Raw genomic sequence first — 18946 nt, 5'->3', positions numbered from 1 at the left:
ACTGCTCTCTCCCTGCTCTAATCCTGCGACTTAACCCTTCCCTCTCCCTCTGTCAAATGGCGCTGGATCGCTGTGGAGGCGGATATTTATGCATTTGAAACATCGCGAGAACCGAGCTTCAAGATCCGACGGTGTCACAATGACGTTTTGCCTCGTTTTGAATTCCGAATCTGCGGGAGAGTACCGAGCCTGCTCGGCTCTGTACTCAGATACCTGAAGTTCGGGCGGGCTCGGTTCTCAGGGAACCGAGCCCGCCCATCTCTACTTCCAACTATCAAAAACCGATAGATTCTAAAACCTATTTATGTTATAATAGTGGTCGATATGAGCCGTAGTTGAGAAATATAACAAAAAGTCAATTTATTGCTTAAAAAGAATTTACTCTTTGGACATTACTTTTCAAAAACAAGATTTTGAAATGATAGGTGATTTCGAAGAAACAGCGTATCCGAATAACCTTGTTAATGAAGTTTATAATTATGCTAGTGACCTAGATTAAGATTCTCTCCTTATTACTAGGCCAAAACCTAAGAGTTCATTAAAGAAATTAAGTAATACAAAGTTTATATCAAAATATAATGCAAAATCTGAACAGAGTAAGAAGATCTTTAAGAAAAATTATCCCCTTCTAAAACAGGATCATGTTCTAGGTAACGCTATTCCTGAAATAACCAATATTATTTTTAAAGAATAAAAATGTAAAAATTATCTTGGCTCCCACTATGGTGGGAGTAGTCTTCAGGGGGACTACTCACACCAGAGCTTCCTCTATATTTTTTTTAAGATTCTAAAGGGTAATTACAGATGTAATAAAACATGTCGCACCACCTGTAAACATATGAACAACAAATGTTACCATGTTTCAAAAGAAAGATTCAACATCATGGGTTTTTCCAATAGAGATACATCATAAGCTATTTATGTTTTACACTGTCCAGGTGGACTTCAATATGTTGCAGGAACCAGTAGATCATTAAAGATGAGGTTCATGGAGCACAGGTGGAATGTTATAAATAGGTTAACTTCTCATAGTGTACCAAAATATTTTATGAAAGTGCACTGATGGTCACAATTATTGAACACATAAGCCAAAAGAGGTGGGGACAGTTTTAGACTCCTGTGTGAAAGAGAGAAATTCTGGATTTTTAAATTATGGACATTGCACCCCAAGGGCTAAATAAAACTCTTGAATTTACTTTTAGATATGTATTAAAAATTATTATGATTTATTTATTCTTTATTTTTCCATATATGTACATATTTTTTTAGATTTTTATATAATTTTCTACTAAAATCCTCTGCTACCCTTATATTAAATATTTCAAACAGATTAATTTTTATGAGTTTTAGATTGATAATATGTTTAATTTGTAATAGAACACCAGTTTTAGAGCTGTATCTATGGCTCCTGAAGATAAATGATGGTCAGACATTGAGCAACAGTTGGAGTTAGATCACCTATTGAGTATTTGTTTAATCCCCTTTTTGATTGTGACACATTTATTTGTAAATAGTGAATTTTCAGAGAATATAAAGAATATAACTGTATATTTGATCATTGACTGAATTCCCCTTATTTAGAGGCTCTCTAGTTATAATTTTTATAGCAGACGTTTTTATTTCACTAATAGTCTAGGGCAAATTTAGGAATATAGTGTGTTTTTCTATATTAAAAATTATTATTTTTTGGTTTATTAGGCTCCTGGTTATTTGATTTTTGAAATGTGTAAGTATTGCATAGTATATATGTGTTTTTAATGGCATTGATTGTTGCGATAAGATAAGATAAGATGTATTTAAGAACATTGGCTCAGATGATTAGAATACTCTGTGGTCTTTGAAAAAGACAAGGTTTCATGATGAAATGCATCAGTTGTTTTATGAACCGCTAAGGGGACAACTGATCTTAACACTCGCATTGTTGGCATAGTATCGACATCCATTGGAAGGTACTTTGTAATTTAGATGCAGCATAGCCCGATTAGCATTTTCTGCAGACAATTACAGCATATATTATGTATACACACCGTGGACTTGCTTAATAGAACAAAGTAAGTGGAACCCCTTTGTATATGGATGGACAGAAACACCTTTAGCTGATATTCTTTTCATCAGGTGAACGAGACACAGCCTACAGTAACCAGTCCTAAAAGGGAAGAATTCCCTAAGGGGGCATATTCAATTAGGTCCCAGGATCGCAGTAATGTGCCGAAATGGGGTGTGAAGGTTATCAGCGGCACCGGAATAACTCTGATTTTCCTTTGCACATTCGGTAATGTGCACTCCACATGTTACTGTGATCACGGAACCTTATTGAATATGCCCCTGGGAGTTCAGAGTAAGTGACAATTTACACTGGTGTTTCATTGGTGGTAAGTACCATTAACCCTTTTTGTGAATTCAGTTTCATCCTGTTGCTGTTATATGGACTTCAAACCATTTACCCTTTGTGTGAATTCAGATTCACTCTGCTTGATGAAATGAAGACTTTGGCTATTTATTCCTCGTGTGGATTTACCTTCATTCTATCTGCTTGTGTATAGTTTCCAGCTGTTACCTTCTGTATGGATCCTCCTCTCATCAACCTATTCCTGTCTCTCCTACTGCCTATCTGGGGTAGTAGGTTGTTGCTCTGAGTCATCCACTTTCTGGAGTCATCTCTGTGTCTCAGGGTACCAACTTCCAATTCCAGGCCTATCTCAGGTTCTGAGTTCTGAGCTGTCCAGGGCCAGCTCCAGGCTTATTCTGCTCAAGAGGTTGTCACCCCCTGTAAAGTCTCTGTCTGATTTCTGAGTATTTGCAGTCTTTGATGTGGTACTATATTTCTTTGAGTTTCTGAGTTCTAGACAGTATTGAGTCTCTGGTCGTGGAGTCTTCCCTGTTCCCACGTCCAGGTTCCAGTCCATCAGGTCCAGATTCCAGTCAATTATTCCAGTACGAAGTCCAGTCCAGCATTCCTCCTCCTAACGTCTGGTATACAGGCATAAAGGTACCCCTATGAGCAAGACACTCATCCGGCCTCCCAGTTTCCACTACATCCCTGCCATAGCTAGCCCCAAGGGTCCTGAGACAGATCCCAGAAACCCTATTGCCATGACATCCAGCCTTTGTGGTAATAGTAAATAAAGTCCCAGCATAACTGGCTACAAGAGCAAATGGCCTAGCTTTACCATACCCATTCATTGCCACCCCTGGGTTTTATGGTTCAGCTATCTATCTAGCATTAAAAGGGGCAGATAGGGGGGCGTGGCTTGGCAGCCATATCGGTTGGTCGTACTCCACATCGGCTCCTGCTCCCAGACCACGAAAACAGGGGTTAATTCGTAATATACCCGTGATATACCCCCTCTGAATTGTCCCAGTAGCCTGGAGTGCCACCTTGGTTACCCCAGGGGCAAAAAAAATAAGCGTGCCCCGCTCCCGGTGTCTCCGCCACGCCAAGTATTAGCCGGCACCTGACTGCACAAATTCGGCCTACTCACCTACAGGCCAGAATCGCGGGCGTCCGAGAAGGAGAGGAGGTCTCCGGTGGGCGGTAGGCCTGCATCGCGGGGCAGGCTTTGCCTGAAGAAGAAGCTGTACGGGGACTTGGGGCCTGCTTCCGGTGAAATCCCGGGTCTGGAGCTGTGACCTGCCCGGCGGACCCCACTACTTCCGGTTTCGCCGCATCACTTCCGGTCGGGCGATCCGGGACGGATCTCTCAGTGCTGGGCCTGCCATCCACGGGAGTACCTCCATCTGGGCTCCATGTTCTAATCAGGAAACGAGGCCTCCCGCCATCAGTGGCCCGCCAGTGGTCAGTTGCCGGGCGCACTGCCGGTTTGGGAGCTACGGCCTCCTGAGATCACCTCTCCACCTATTTGTCAGGCAGCGGTGCAGGAAGACCCCCTCAGCAGCTGGTGAGAGACAAGGTGCTGGGCTATCAGCCCAGAGACGCGGCTCCCTGAGGACGGAGGGCTGTTGCAGTTGGGAAAGGACTGGAGAAGCTAACCATTGCTTGCACCCAAGCTCACAAGAGGCAGGTTTGTGCAAGAAGCTTATTACACGGGGCAGCTACACTACTTCTGTCCACCCTGCCTGCTTTCTTCAAGCACTGTGACATTTCTAAATTTCTGAGTATACAGACTCTACACTGACATAAATAGCAGGCTCTCAGACCGTCCTTAAACAAAGACTGTTCTGGGTTGCTGATCCACCCCATTTTGTATCCTACCTATTTTTGGAATCTACCCCAGACTCTCAGGGGTGAGCAATGACCCTGTAACCCCCTAAATGCTGACAGGGGGGGAAGTCTTTTCTACACTGCTTTGCAAACCCAGATCCATGTGAGTCCTCCTTCCTATGTGGGCCCGTCCATCGTAATTTACTCTACTAAACTGCTTGGGTATACCGCTCCTCCTGCTTAAAAGTCCAGCCTTTGAGGTTCCTCCACAATGCCTAAGGGAGGTAAGAAATCCCACCCTAAAAGCCTCCCTCAATATTTCTCGAAGCAATCAACCTCAACCCCGCATCGGTCGAGGACGGATTCCCCTCATACTTCTGCTGAATCTGACTCAGAGGAGGATGACACGTCCCCAATAACCAGACGGGACTTCCTAACGTTAATCAAAGAAATGAAAGAACTGAAATCTTCCGTGCACTCAGAAGTGCAAGCTGCCCTCCACTCATTACGGGCGGAGGTGGCTTCAATTGGAACCCGTACTGACCAAGTTGAACAAAGATTAGAGACGGTGGTGTCCTCACAGACAGGTATGGAGGAGGACATTGTACGCCTACGTAGTGACATGACATCTGTCCAGGAACATCAAGAGGATATGGACAATCGGGCGAGGCGGAACAATCTACGTCTGAAGGGCATTCCGGAAACGGTCGAATCTGCTCACCTGGACCAATACTTGAAGAAGCTTTTCTCCCAATTAGCCCCTGAGGTTCCGGAGGACCACCTACTATTGGACAGAGCCCATAGGGCCCTAAAGCCCAGATTGACCGACCAGAACCAGCCCAGAGATGTCATCTTACGACTTCACTTCTATACTACCAAGGAGATGCACTTGCGCGGAGCCCGAAAATTGCAGACGCTAACTTTCGAGGGTCACAACATACAGATCTTTCAGGACTTGTCACCGACCACTCTGGCCAGACGTCGAGAGCTTGCCCCAGTAACGCAAGTTCTACGAGATCATAATGTCCGATACCGCTGGGGCTTCCCCTTTCATCTGTTCCTTTGGCATCAGGAGTGACAGATTTCTGCCCGCACACTCCCGGAGGCTCAGGCTCTCCTACAACGCTTAGGCCTTGCTCCTGAGCCCCCCCAGGCGCCTCTCAATCATCTACCTCGGGCAACCAGGATACAAATCCGCGGCCCCAAAGAGTTCTGCGAGGCGAATGGTCCACAGTCCCTGTCAGCTATTTACCTTTCGCCCTCTCGATTGGTAAGTCCTAGCCACTTCCCCCATAGAGCTTGGTTGCTCTCAGCTGGTCCCCGGGTACCTAGGGTACCGCTCCTTCTGCCCCACCAGCGCCCTGGACGGGCATCCTGCACCACACCCGTCCTCCTACCCCCACTCTCCCGTCACACCTACAATGTTTCCCCAACCATGGTCGTCTTTGGTATCTACCCCTTCAGCAAATCAAAACTACAACTCACTATACATATTTTCTCCTCCTGATTCCTCCCCTTTGACTTTCTCATGACGCTCCGACTGATATCTATTAATGTTAAAGGTCTTAACTCTCCCCAAAAAAGGGGCAAACTCTACGCTTCTTTACAGGCCCTTAAGGGCGACCTAGTATTCCTACAGGAGACCCATTTTGTTAAGCACTTGCACCCGGAACTTAAATCCAAAAGATTCCCCCTTTCTTATCATGCCTGTGACTCTGCCAAGAAGAGATGCGGGGTGGCAATCCTTTTCTCACGTAATCTTGTCTTTGATCTCGCAGACACTCACAGAGACAAGGAAGGTAGATATCTTATCCTAGTGGGTAAATTGAACAACCTCCCATGCACTCTAGTGAATATCTATGCCCCGAACCAAGATCAGCACAAATTCTTTTAACGCCTAGGAGTTACACTTTTTCAGGTTCGTAAGGGAGAATTGATAGTGGGAGGAGACTTTAATGCAGTCCTTACACCCCATCTGGATAGATCTGCCCCCCCAGCTGCTCTTTCCGACGGGAGGGACAGGAGGAACTCCAGGGCTTTGCAGGATTTCATGAAACTGCACAATCTGTACGATACTTGGAGAATCTCTGACCCCTTGGCCCGAGATTATTCTTTCTACTCCTCAGTCCATAACACCTATTCCCGAATCGACATGGTCCTGCTCAGCCACGACCTGACCCTTAATCTCACTAACTCTAGTATCCACTCAATTACATGGTCTGACTATGCCCCAATTTCGGCGGATCTCTCCTCCCTAGTCTCTCGCTCCTCTACCTTCTCCTGGAGACTCAACGAGTCCCTTCTCCACGACAAAAACACAGTAGCTCATATTAAATCCCTAATATCTGAATACTTCGAAACAAATGAATCTCCTGATATCTCACCCTCTACCCTCTGTAATGCTCATAAGGCGGTCATTAGAGGCCACTTAATGGCTTTGGCAGCAAATGCCAAAAAGGCTAGAGCAGCTGAGACTATGCTTCTCTCCACGGCCCTCCACCAGTTGGAGGAACAACATAAATCTAATCCTGAGCCTGCTTTATTCGAACAGGTGGCTTCTGTAAGGGGTGAACTTAACCTGCTTCTCTCCCACCGAGTGGCCAACAAGCTGAAATGGCTGAACCAACGCTTTTACGAAAAGGGTGATAAGGCGGACAAGTTGTTGGCCACTTGGCTGCGGACCAAAGTCTCGGCCCGTAATCTTATGGCTATTAGGGATCCCTCCGGAGCTCTGGTCTATGACCCAAAATTAATCCGCTCAGAATTCCAGAACTATTATCTAAAACTGTATAATCTCCCTCAACCCCCCAACACCTCGGCCCATCGGGAACAGGCAGAGCGTATAGATAAGTTTCTGGAAGACGCTCGCCTCCCGAAGCTTACTCCCCAGGCTGCAGATCGTCTCAGTGAACCCATTTCCTTAGAGGAGGTGGTGCAGGTTATTAAGGCTCAGAAAACAGGAAAGGCATTTGGTCCTGATGGGTTTTCAGCAGCATACTATAAGAAATTTGCTGCTCTTCTGGCCCCTCAACTCTCCACTCTTTTTAATTCTATTCTAAAGGGCAAACCCTGGCCTAAAGAATATCTGGAGGCTCGGATAACCCTGATCCACAAGGAGGGTGAAGAAGTCCATAATTGTGCTAGTTATCACCCAATATCCCTCCTTAACAACGACTTGAAACTATACGCTAAGATCCTGGCCAATCGCTTAAAAACTGTACTCCCCGGGTTAGTTCACTATGATCAGGTGGGGTTTGTCCCTGGTAGGCAGGCCAGGGATAACCCAAGGAGAACTATTGACCTCATCCACATACTTAACACCAGGAAAACTCCCTCCATTATTTTATCCTTGGATGCCGAAAAGGCCTTCGACAGGATCTCCTGGCAGTTCATGACTCATACCCTCAAGCATTTCGGTCTGTCTGGGGATTTCTTGTTAGGGGTCCAGGCCTTGTATTCTTATCCCTCTGCTAAGGTTATGGTTAATGGTTCTCCTTCTGATCCCGTTCCAATAAGCAATGGCACCCGCCAAGGATGCCCACTCTCCCCTTTAATTTTCGCCATGGTCATTGAGCCTCTGGCAGCCACTATCCGAGCCTCCCCAGATATCAAGGGAGTGGAGACGGGGTCTTTGGAGAGTAAGCTTTCACTGTTTGCTGACGATATACTCCTCACGCTCCAGCAGCCAAGAACATCTTTGCCCAACCTGTTCTGTCTCCTCTCGAGGTATGGCGACCTGTCCGGGTCTAAAATCAATATAACAAAATCCGAAGCCCTATTTCTTAATGTGCCCTCACAGGACTGCTGCGATCTCACCTCCCATTTTCACTTTAGATGGCAGAAGAAAAAATTAAAATACCTGGGAGTATATATAACCACCTCATATGAATCCCTATACCAGGAGAACTATCCAGCTCTCTTTCACAAACTCAAATCAGACATCTTCTCCTGGCGAACCCTAATCATTTCGTGGCTGGGCAGGATCATTGCTGTAAAAATGACTGTTCTCCCTCAACTTCTTTACCTTTTTCAGACACTGCCTGTGAGAATACCCCTAACTGAAATTTACTCTATGCAACAACACCTTTCTAAATTTGTCTGGCGGGGCAGGTCTCCCAGGCTTCGGTTGGCACTACTCAAAAAACCTAAGGGCTGCGGAGGCAGGGGCTTTCCCGACCTCAAGGCCTACTACTGGGCGGGCCAGCTCAGCTCAATAGTCTCCTTGCTCCTCCGGCATCTCATGCATGGGCAGACCTGGAGGCTGCCTATCTCTCCATACCCGGCCTATCTGGCCTTTGGGGAGTTCCCTCTGATATTCGGAAGGCCCTAACCAAACGTTTTCCTACTCTGGAGTTTGCGGCTTGGATCTGGGAGACCTGCAAGGGCCATCTCTCTATCTTTCCTAACCCTCAGCACATTATAACCCTGTGGCATAACCCCACCTTCCCCCGGGAATGTCCCGATCTTTCTCTCGGCTATGGACCAGGGCGGGATTTCGATTTGCGGGAAGCCTTATTGAGCGAGGAAGGCCTATATCCTATGACACCCTCTGTTCCAGAGTCCCCAACTTTCACCCGCCTTTCTACCAATATCTGCAGATTCGGCACTTCCTCCTGTCACTCCTGTCGGACAATTCACATCACTCCCCCTCCCAATTTGAATCTCTCTGCCTTTCTTCCCCTTTGCGAAGGGGTATGATATCAACCTTGTATAGTCTTCTACTGGAGAAGTTGGTGCCTTCTGGGAACGCACATGAGAGGGAGTGGGAGAGGGATCTGGGAGACCATCAGGCTGAATGTGGCTTCTAGCTCCATCTCCACATTAATTAAGGAAAATGCGTACAAAGTTTACTACAGGTGGTATCTCACACCTGACAGGCTCGCAAAGATGTACCAGTCAGCCTCTCCCGATTGCTGGAGAAATTGTGGTCATCGAGGCACCTTCGTACATATTTGGTGGTCTTGCCCTGTTATTTCCTCCTTCTGGGATAGGGCTTCGAGACTTCTTTCCTCCCTCCTCCAATGCCCTATTAGGAAGAATCCATGGTCCTTCCTACTCTGTTATTCTATACAAGACCTAGACACCCACTCTGCAAAACTTGCTTCACATGTCCTGGCAGCCGCGAGATGCCTGATTGCTAAATTTTGTAAACAGGCGGAACCCCCCCGCATCTCTTCTCTTAGATCATATATATGGTTCATTGCCAACATGGAAAAAATCACGTCGCTACTGCGAGACAAAGAAGACAAATTTTATCAAATTTGGGCCCCCTGGCTTTATGCCTAGGATCCCCGCAGTTTTCTCTTCCTCCAAATAATCTCCCTCTACACAATGCCAAATAACATCGACCCCATTACTACTTTAAAATACTCCCATGCAGACCTGATAGCACTCCCTTCTGAAGGTGAACATGCTTTTTCCCCCCCCTTGCCTACCCTACACCTTCTCCAATGCCCACGCCCTTTCCCTCCCGCCCCCTAACCCATTCCTATCTTGTTATATTGCAATACATTTTACTGTTCTATGAATGACATTGCTGGATATCTACTCTGCTCTGTGATTATTTCAATCAAAATGCTTGTTGTTTTATATTTATGTCATTCATATTTTATTATGCAATAAAATTTTGAGTTAAAAAGGGGCAGATAGAGCCCCATGTACTAGGCTGGTGACTAGTATCATGTCCAAGCCCATTTTGTCGTTGCCTCCATGGGTGTAAGCAGAAGCCTCAGCACTGGGCTATGGTCCATTTTTGTCACCCCATCCCTCATCGCTCCTAGAGATGGGAAGATCTGTTTTTAAGGTGAATTTGATTAGGGCTTGAGCATAATATTGTATTTAATCTTATTTTCCTACTTGCCCTTGTGTACCCTAATTAGTAGCCAAGCGTATCAAAAAAAAAATCACCGCATAACACATCAGATCATTTAAATGTTAACCGCAAGAGAGGAGTATTCTGATCTGTGGGAGGCAGTGACTTTCACACTAAAGGGATTATGTTAGTGATGTCAGGTACAGTATCATGATATGCAGAATGGAATATGGGCAAGCAGGAAGTCACAGACAGTGAGACCTGTACTCATGAATGATGAAAAACAAAGCAAAGAACAGAACTTGGGCTATATCCTCACTCAACAGTGTGTTCAAATCGTGTTCTCAGTCTCCCTGAAGTATAAGGTACCAAGATATGAGCATTGAGTAAAGTGAATAAGTGTCAATAATGTGTGTACAGGTTCATGTGTTTACATTAATTATTGGATTATATTGGACTATGTTTAACAGGCTTTAAAATTGTTCATTGAATGCCCAATTTCACTGCCCTTGTATGCAAGCCCTTAGCAAGTCAAAGAAACATGCTTTCCATTAGCACACAATAATGGTGTGGATTGGGTACGGATTATCGATGACCACAATTCCAACATCCTTCATCCCTACAAACACACTTTCTCACCATTCCTAGCTACTCATTACTGAGCACTGTCTGGACCTAACCATTTGCTTTTGATGCTCTTAACCACTTATTGCATTCACAATACTGTTTTATAAAGTACACCTGCAATTAGCATCAAATATCACCACTTATTTCAATACATATGGGTATTTTTAATAAAGCTGTACTAAATGTCCAGCCAGGCAATGACATAGGAATTAAAGGTAATAGATGAGAAATCCTCTAACAAGGTAAATATGTTTTAATGAATAACTGGTCAAATATAAGTAATATGGAATTAGTTTTCCCTGCTCTATTTCCCTATAAGGCTGCAGATATCTTACATAAGGCTGGAATCTTGTATTAGACAATCACAGAGTAACAAATGCAGAATTTTCCACAAGCATTGTTATACATTTTTTGGGACAAAGTCACTTAGCACTTATATTAAGCTTACCGGGCTTATTTTTCTTTATAAGTCTTTTTTCCACAGCAGAGTAGATTGGATAAGGGTTTTCCCCACTCTCACAGGATGCCTGGTGATTTGACAGTGGTTTTTCATCCATCTGAATAAGGTACAATGAGAGTATTATCAGCATGTACTAGGTAAGCACTGTTAGCAGTACAATAGTAGGACACAGTTGATTTGACTGAGTATTTTACACTAATATTGAAGAGAACAGATTTCATGGGGATGTCAAGTTTGAAATGATTTTTATGACCGTCTCCTGTTTACCAAGAGTCATCAGTGTTTTTTGTTGGTAAGCATGTTAAAGGATAATTTGAAAGTGGACATTTTCTTTAATACTAATGCTAAACAGACCTATTTTGTAGTCAGCCAATGTAGTTCCACCATGGCAGAGAAACCATGTGAATGCAGTGGTTGACTGGAAATGATAGTGCACAGTGAGGTAGACTAAGAAGTTTAAAAAGACTACTGTACTGGGGGTATGTTACTAGACTGTAAGTATAAGAAAGTCTACAAAGTACATCAGTATATAGAAGCCAATGTCAGCCATAGGTGGGGCAGTAGCCTACAGATATTTATCAACCTGAGTAAATGAATGTTTTGAAAATTTGTATTGTAAAGTTCAGGATAAGTTGGTACTGAAAATACAGGACACCCAGGTGACTTGTATATAGTTCATAAAAGCTATGCCTTACTTGTTAGCTGCAATAAAATAGTTCTAGATGTTGGTAAATACATATAATATTGTTAAAAAAGGGACAAAACAAACCAGACTTTGATAGTATATAAAGGTTATTGTCTAATATGAGGAGGTTCTAATTCGAGATGGGCGGGTCCGGTTCTCCGAGAACCGAACCCACCCGAACTTTGGGTATCCGAGTACCGAGCTGAGCAGCTCGGTACTCTCCCGCCCATTCCGAATCCAAATCGAGGCCGAACGTCATCGTGACGTCGTCGGATCTCGGGGCTCGGTTCTCGCGATACTTCAACTTTATAAATACACGCCTCCACAGCAATCCATCGCCATTTGTCAGAGGGAGAGAGCAGGGTGTAGTCATAGGCTAATTAGAGCAGGGACAGAGAATACAATATTGTTCTTGCAATTGCTCTAACCAAAATCGCTAGTGCAGAGAGGAGGATAGAGGTTTATTATTTTTTCTTCATATTTGGCACTCCCCAGCGCTTTTGGGGTGTCCCCCATAATTGTGCATAAATATTTCTGGCTGTCAAAAGTCATATCTGTCAGCAGTATCTACTAAATAATTTTTAGCACTCCTCAGTGCTTTTGGGGTGTCCTCCCTAATTGTGCATTAATATTTCTGGCTGTCAAAAGTCATATCTGTCAGCAGTATCTACTAAATAATTTGTAGCACTCCTCAGTGCTTTTGGGCTGTCCTCCCTAATTGTGCATTAATATTTCTGGCTGTCAAAAGTCATATCTGTCAGCAGTATCTACTAAATAATTTGTAGCACACCTCAGTGCTTTTGGGGTGTCCTCCCTAATTGTGCATTAATATTTCTGGCTGTCAAAAGTCATATCTGTCAGCAGTATCTACTAAATAATTTGTAGCACTCCTCAGTGCTTTTGGGGTGTCCTCCCTAATTGTGCATTAATATTTCTGGCTGTCAAAAGTCATTTCTGTCAGCAGTATCTACTAAATAATTTTTAGCACTCCTCAGTGCTTTTGGGGTGTCCTCCCTAATTGTGCATTAATATTTCTGGCTGTCAAAAGTCATTTCTGTCAGCAGTATCTACTAAATAATTTTAGGCACTCCTCAGTGCTTTTGGGGTGTCCTCCCTAATTGTGCATTAATATTTCTGGCTGTCAAAAGTCATATCTGTCAGCAGTATCTACTAAATAATTTTTAGCACTCCTCAGTGCTTTTGGGGTGTCCTCCCTAATTGTGCATTAATATTTCTGGCTGTCAAAAGTCATATCTGTCAGCAGTATCTATTAAATAAATTGTAGCACACCTCAGTGCTTTTGGGGTGTCCTCCCTAATTGTGCATTAATATTTCTGGCTGTCAAAAGTCATTTCTGTCAGCAGTATCTACTAAATAATTTTTAGCACTCCTCAGTGCTTTTGGGGTGTCCTCCCTAATTGTGCATTAATATTTCTGGCTGTTAAAAGTCATAACTGTCAGCAGAATCTACTAAATAATTTTTAGCACTCCTCAGTGCTTTTGGGGTGTCCTCCCTAATTGTGCATTAATATTTCTGGCTGTCAAAAGTCATTTCTGTCAGCAGTATCTACTAAATAATTTTTAGCACTCCTCAGTGCTTTTGGGGTGTCCTCCCTAATTGTGCATTAATATTTCTGGCTGTCAAAAGTCATATCTGTCAGCAGTATCTACTAAATAATTTTTAGCACTCCTCAGTGCTTTTGGGGTGTCCTCCCTAATTGTGCATTAATATTTCTGGCTGTCAAAAGTCATATCTGTCAGCAGTGTCTACTAAATAATTTTTAGCACTCCTCAGTGCTTTTGGGGTGTCCTCCCTAATTGTGCATTAATATTTCTGGCTGTCAAAAGTCATAACTGTCAGCAGAATCTACTGAATAATTATTAGCACTCCCCAGTGGTTTGCGCTCAGAATGGATTCAAAGCAGTCCACATATGATCTGAATGAGCAACCAGGTTCTGTCACCAGTCCTGATGTTAGTGTTCCCAGTACGTCATCTGGCCAAGGCGATGTCAAACAACAGAGTTTTTTCAAATTAGTGCAAAAAACAAAAACCCAAAAAAAATTTACTGTATTGAAGCGAAAAAGAAGTGTAACTGAGCAAAAGTTAAGTGACGATAAAAAAAAAATTGCAAGCATGCCATTCTACACACGCAGTGGCAAAGAGAGAATGAGGCCTTCACCTTTGGCTATTAGTGGCAGATCCCAAAAAGTTACCCAGCCTACAATTGGTGCACAACTACTGTTACGCGTCAAAGCCGAGCTGCAAGATAACAGTGAGGCATTACAGGAGAATATTTGCTCTGATTCACAAATGACAACAATCCCTGTGGAGAGTCCATCCAACAGTGGGATGTCTAACCGTGAGCATTCTGCTGATGGTTGCCTTAATAGCCCGAGTGTAGCCGGTGATATCCAAATTGAGGATGCCACTTTGGAATTAGAAGAGGATGAGGGGGAGATTTGTGTAGGCGACGAGGGCGCTAATGAGGATGTTGATGAGGATGAGGTTGTTTGTGTAAGTCCTGCACCAGTGGCAGCAGTTCTGGCACGTGACAAGAAAAAGGCCATTGTCATGCCTGGGCATAAAACAAAAAAATCCACTTCTTATGTGTGGAATTATTTCTACCCAAATCCAGACAACAATTGTATAGCCATTTCTAGTGTATGTGAAGCCACAGTCAGTCGAGGGAGGGACCTTAACCATCTTGGAACCTCGTCTATGTTACGCCATTTAACGAGAGTTCATGGCAAAGTGTTGGGAAAAGCTGAAAGTTCTTCCCAAAAGAATACAAGCACTCCCTCATCAGCTAAGACCCTCCGCTCACCGACATACCGACGGCTACAAAATACACCCACCACACCATCCTCATCAATATCCTCAGTAGCGCTCGGAGTTAGCCCGGCATCCCACTTAGGCTGGATGACTCCGGCACTATTATTGATTCCTCTGAAGAAAGCGTTAGTCCTGCTGCTGCTGTTGCTGCTGCTGGGGGTGAATCGTCATCCCAGAGGCAGGTTAATAAAATGAGCAGTCCTACATTTCAGCAATTAACTGTGAAACAATCATTTGCGAGGGGAAGCAAATATGATAGCAGTCACCCAGTCGCCAAGCGAATCACAGACGCCATGGCTGCAATGTTAGTGTTAGATCTGCGTCCAATCCCCACAATAAACGCAGCTGGTTTTTCACAGTTAATTGAGGTTTTGTGTCCGCGTTACAGAATTCCATCGCGACACCATTTCTCCCGTAAAGCTATTCCACAACTATACCAAAAAGTGTGTAAAAATGTAGAGATTGCGCTGAAAAATGCCATTCTGCCCACTGTTCACTTAACCACAGATATGTGGACAAGTGGAAGTGGCCAAACCAAAGACTATATGACTGTGACAGCCCACTGGGTTGGTCATTCACCTTCACCAGCAGGAACAGCAGCAGCATGTACACCACTACGTAACATTTGTCACAGGCAGGCCACTCTTTGTATCACCGGCTTCACTAACAGGCATACGGCTGACAATTTGTTACGCAAACTGAGAGATGTGATTGATGCATGGCTTATACCACTCGGACTCTCCCCAGGGTATGTCATTTCAGATAACGCCAACAATATAGTGCGAGCATTACAGCTGGGTGATTTCCAACATATTCCCTGTTTTGCTCACACCATCAACTTGGTGGTGCAGAGCTTCCTACGAAATAACCGTGAGGTGCAGGAGATGCTTTCGGTGGCCCGTAAAATTTCAGGCCATTTCAGGCATTCAGCCACAGCATGTAGGAGATTACAGCAGCTCCAAGAGCAGTTTAACTTGCCCTGCCACCAACTTAAGCAAGAGGTGGTAACTCAGTGGAATTCCACCCTGTACATGCTTCAGAGGATGGAGGAACAGCGCAAAGCCATCCAAGCATATTGCACAAGTCATGACATTGGGAAAGGAGGGGGGATGTATTTCACTCTTGCACAGTGGGGAATCCTTTCAGTGCTGTGCAAGGTGCTGAAACCATTTGAAGTTGTGACATGTGAGGTCAGTGCAGACTCTGCTAGTTTGAGCCAAGTCATTCCTTTAATTAGACTATTGGAAAAGCAGCTTGAGAAAATGAAGGAGGAGCTGAAAGCAAGCAATTCAGCAAAGTATGTTGGCCTTGTCGATCAAGTACTTAATTCGCTTCACAATGATCCTCGAGTTATTAAGATCTTGAACTCGGATCAGTACGTTTTGGCCACTGTGCTTGATCCAAGGTTTAAAACCTACATTGAGTCTTTACTTGTAAATGAGCGAGATGTGAACTTTTGCAAGGAGCTATTGCTCAGCAAGTTGGCCGCTGAACTGGGCCTCGGCTTGACGACGTGTCCTCCTTCACTTTCTCAAGCTGTTGCTCGTAAAAAATTAAATTTCCAAAAAAGAAGCAGGGAAGACACAGGGGGCAGACCAGAACAATTTAACATCTGGGCTGGTTTGAAGGATTTTTCAAAAAAATGTGTCACTTTGCCCATAACTCCATCCAATATGAGTATAAACATGCAAAGGATGGTGGAGGATTACTTTCAAGAGGTAGTTGATATGGAAATGTCAGACAGTCCCTTTCCTTACTGGGAAGAAAAGCAGGCCATTTGGAAACCCATGTACAAACTTGCTTTGCAATACCTAAGCTGCCCACCCTCCAGTGTGTACTCTGAACGAGTGTTCAGCACAGCAGGGAACTTAGTCAGTGATCGCCGTAGAAGGTTACTTCCCAAAAATGTGGAGAAAATGATGTTTATAAAAATGAACTACATCTTCCACGAGGAAGGCCTTCACCATCCAAGACATCCAAGCACTGACTGTTCTCTAATGGCGGATTCAAGCGGCGATGAATTGATAGTCTGTGATGATGACATACACACTGATGAGGGTGAGGATTAAGCTGAAGATGATGCCGATAACATCTTTTTAAAACTTTCTATGTAAGTGTAGGGTGCAATCTACCCCCAAAGAGGAAAGGGACTTGTGGCATTTCCATATCACATACCATCTTGAAAGGCTGCTGTTAGGGCAATTTATCCTTAAGGGTAGGGTGTCATAGACAGAGTGACCCTAAACTGGCTTTGTCCATTTTTCATAATATTGTACAGTCTATAATGGCTGAATTTTTGGGTATTTTATACAAGTGGAGGGGGGCCTAGAGAGACAGAGTGACCCCAAACTGTCTTTCTCCATGTCAATTAATATTGTACAGTCTATAATGGCTGAATTTTTTAGTATTTTATACAAGTGGAGGGGGGCCTAGAGAGACAGAAACCAAACTGGCTTTCTCCATGTCAATTAATATTGTACAGTCTATAATGGCTGAATTTTTTGGTATTTTATACAAGTGGAGGGGGGCCTTGAGAGACAGAAACCAAACTGGCTTTTTCCATTTCTTTACATATTTAACTATAAGTGTAGGGTGTAATATACATTCAAAGACGATGGCTGCATTGCCAATATGCATAGATGGAGAGGAAGACAATCTGTTTTGTGTGTAGAATAGGCCTACCAACGAAGAATTAAACTGTTTTTTTTGGATGATTTATTACCTCAACAATTAGATTACTTGTCTCTAAAACAGTTGGAGCACTAAATTGGGTTAATTTAGGCCCAAAAACATGGATTTTCCCAAAAAATAGCAAAACAAAACCAAACAAAACCAAAACCAAAACCAAAACACGCAATGGCGGTTTTGCAAAACCAAAACCAAAACCAAAACACAACGGTAATCCAGATCCAAAACCGAATCCAAAACCAAAACACGGGGGTCAGTGACCATCTCTAGTTCTAATGCACAACTGGTGGCAAAGTATTTACTTTCTTAGTCATTTCATGAACAACTGCATAAGCCCAAAAACTGGTCAGTGAATATATTTCCTTAGAAAATGCCTCTTTTAGCTTCTCCCATGTTTTGCTGATGTCCCATGTAGAATTGATTAGACGATCAGATATCTGATCTTCCATCTCTTGCATGCACGATGACCACTTGTCGTTATTATACAGGGAGGACATGCACCTGAAGGGATAATATAAGTGACCCATGTGTGTTAGCTTACATGTATTTATGTTGGCAAGTTTTACTTTAGCATGGAAAAGTGAAAACAATTATAAATGTATTCCTATTTGGTGTGACGTCCTTGTAGAAGTGTATAATCCTTGGCTTATCTGTAAACATATATAATTATTAGTGGGCATTACAGTCAGCTGACTACAACAATGAAACAGACATACCAAGTTGATCCAGAGACGCCACAAACATATGTAATAATATCTAAGAGATCTTCTTCAGCCAGTTTAGCAAGGGTACCCAGAAGACCAACCATGGCACGGAGTCCACCGCCAGATCCCAAAACTGCAATAATGGGAGGCTTTTTATCCTACAGCAAAATAAAGGGATTATAACATCACATAAAGAAAGATCAAGTCTATGCATTTAATTTTACACACTGTACCTTAGCAGACTCTGTACAGAAATCAAATAATATCTTCCTATACAATTGTATTAAAACTCAACATTTACTGGTTGTAGGGAATTATTATATTGATTATATAGCCAGAGTGATACTTTCAGGAGCCAGTGAAGGGGTGTACTCATTTTTCCAAATTCTATATTGATCTATGTTACAAAATCATTGCTGACTCTTTTAACTCCTTCCTAATAGCTTCTAGGTATTTTATGAATAAGCTATGTTGCATACTTGCCTACTCTCCCGTAATGTCCATGAGATTCCCGCATTTCGGGTGAGTCTCACAGAATTGGGCAGAATTAGGGCCAAAATGCCGCGATTCTCCGGGAATCGCAGCATTTGGCCCCGCCCCCTGCTGTAAAATGATGCATTGTGCGTCATTACGTCACGGAGGTGGATCCAAACTGACGCAATTTTGGAGCCCCGCACGCCCACCTGCCCCAGGGAGGCTCCCGGACACCAACTCCAGAAAGTTGGTAAGTATGTTATATTGAGGCAATGTAATTCTGTAAGGACATCGGATCTTTAAACTTTCTGTTCAACTATATTATCTTCTACCATATATTGATTGTGACTGATTGCAAGCAATAATTTCAACTGGAGATTTGAAGATTAATAAAACTGATCAAACCAGCGCTAACAGGTCTGGTTCAAATAAAATAGTTATACATAAAAAAATATAAAACCATTTTGTATAATAAAAGTCTCTGAATCATAAAAACTCAA

At 43.4% G+C, this 18946-nt stretch overlaps 1 protein-coding gene across 1 annotated transcript in view; it reads right to left on the bottom strand.

Moving 5' to 3' along the window:
• LOC142152885 (cytosolic phospholipase A2 gamma-like) overlaps positions 1 to 18118 on the bottom strand; it is a 208483-nt gene extending 190365 nt beyond the window's left edge. Inside the window, exons 1-3 of the mRNA XM_075210016.1 lie at positions 17985 to 18118; positions 17571 to 17769; positions 11050 to 11158 (exon numbers count right to left, since the gene is read on the bottom strand). Coding sequence (XP_075066117.1) covers positions 11050 to 11158; positions 17571 to 17769; positions 17985 to 18076 — 400 coding nt within the window. The 5' untranslated portion in view covers positions 18077 to 18118. The remainder of the gene's footprint in view (positions 1 to 11049; positions 11159 to 17570; positions 17770 to 17984) is intronic.
• Between the last annotated feature and the right edge of the window lie 828 nt (positions 18119 to 18946).

The sequence above is a fragment of the Mixophyes fleayi genome, chromosome 1 (genome assembly GCF_038048845.1).
Source record: "Mixophyes fleayi isolate aMixFle1 chromosome 1, aMixFle1.hap1, whole genome shotgun sequence".
NCBI lineage: Eukaryota > Metazoa > Chordata > Amphibia > Anura > Limnodynastidae > Mixophyes > Mixophyes fleayi.
Note: the sequence above shows the minus strand (reverse complement) of the source record. Positions and strands in the feature narration are given on the sequence as shown.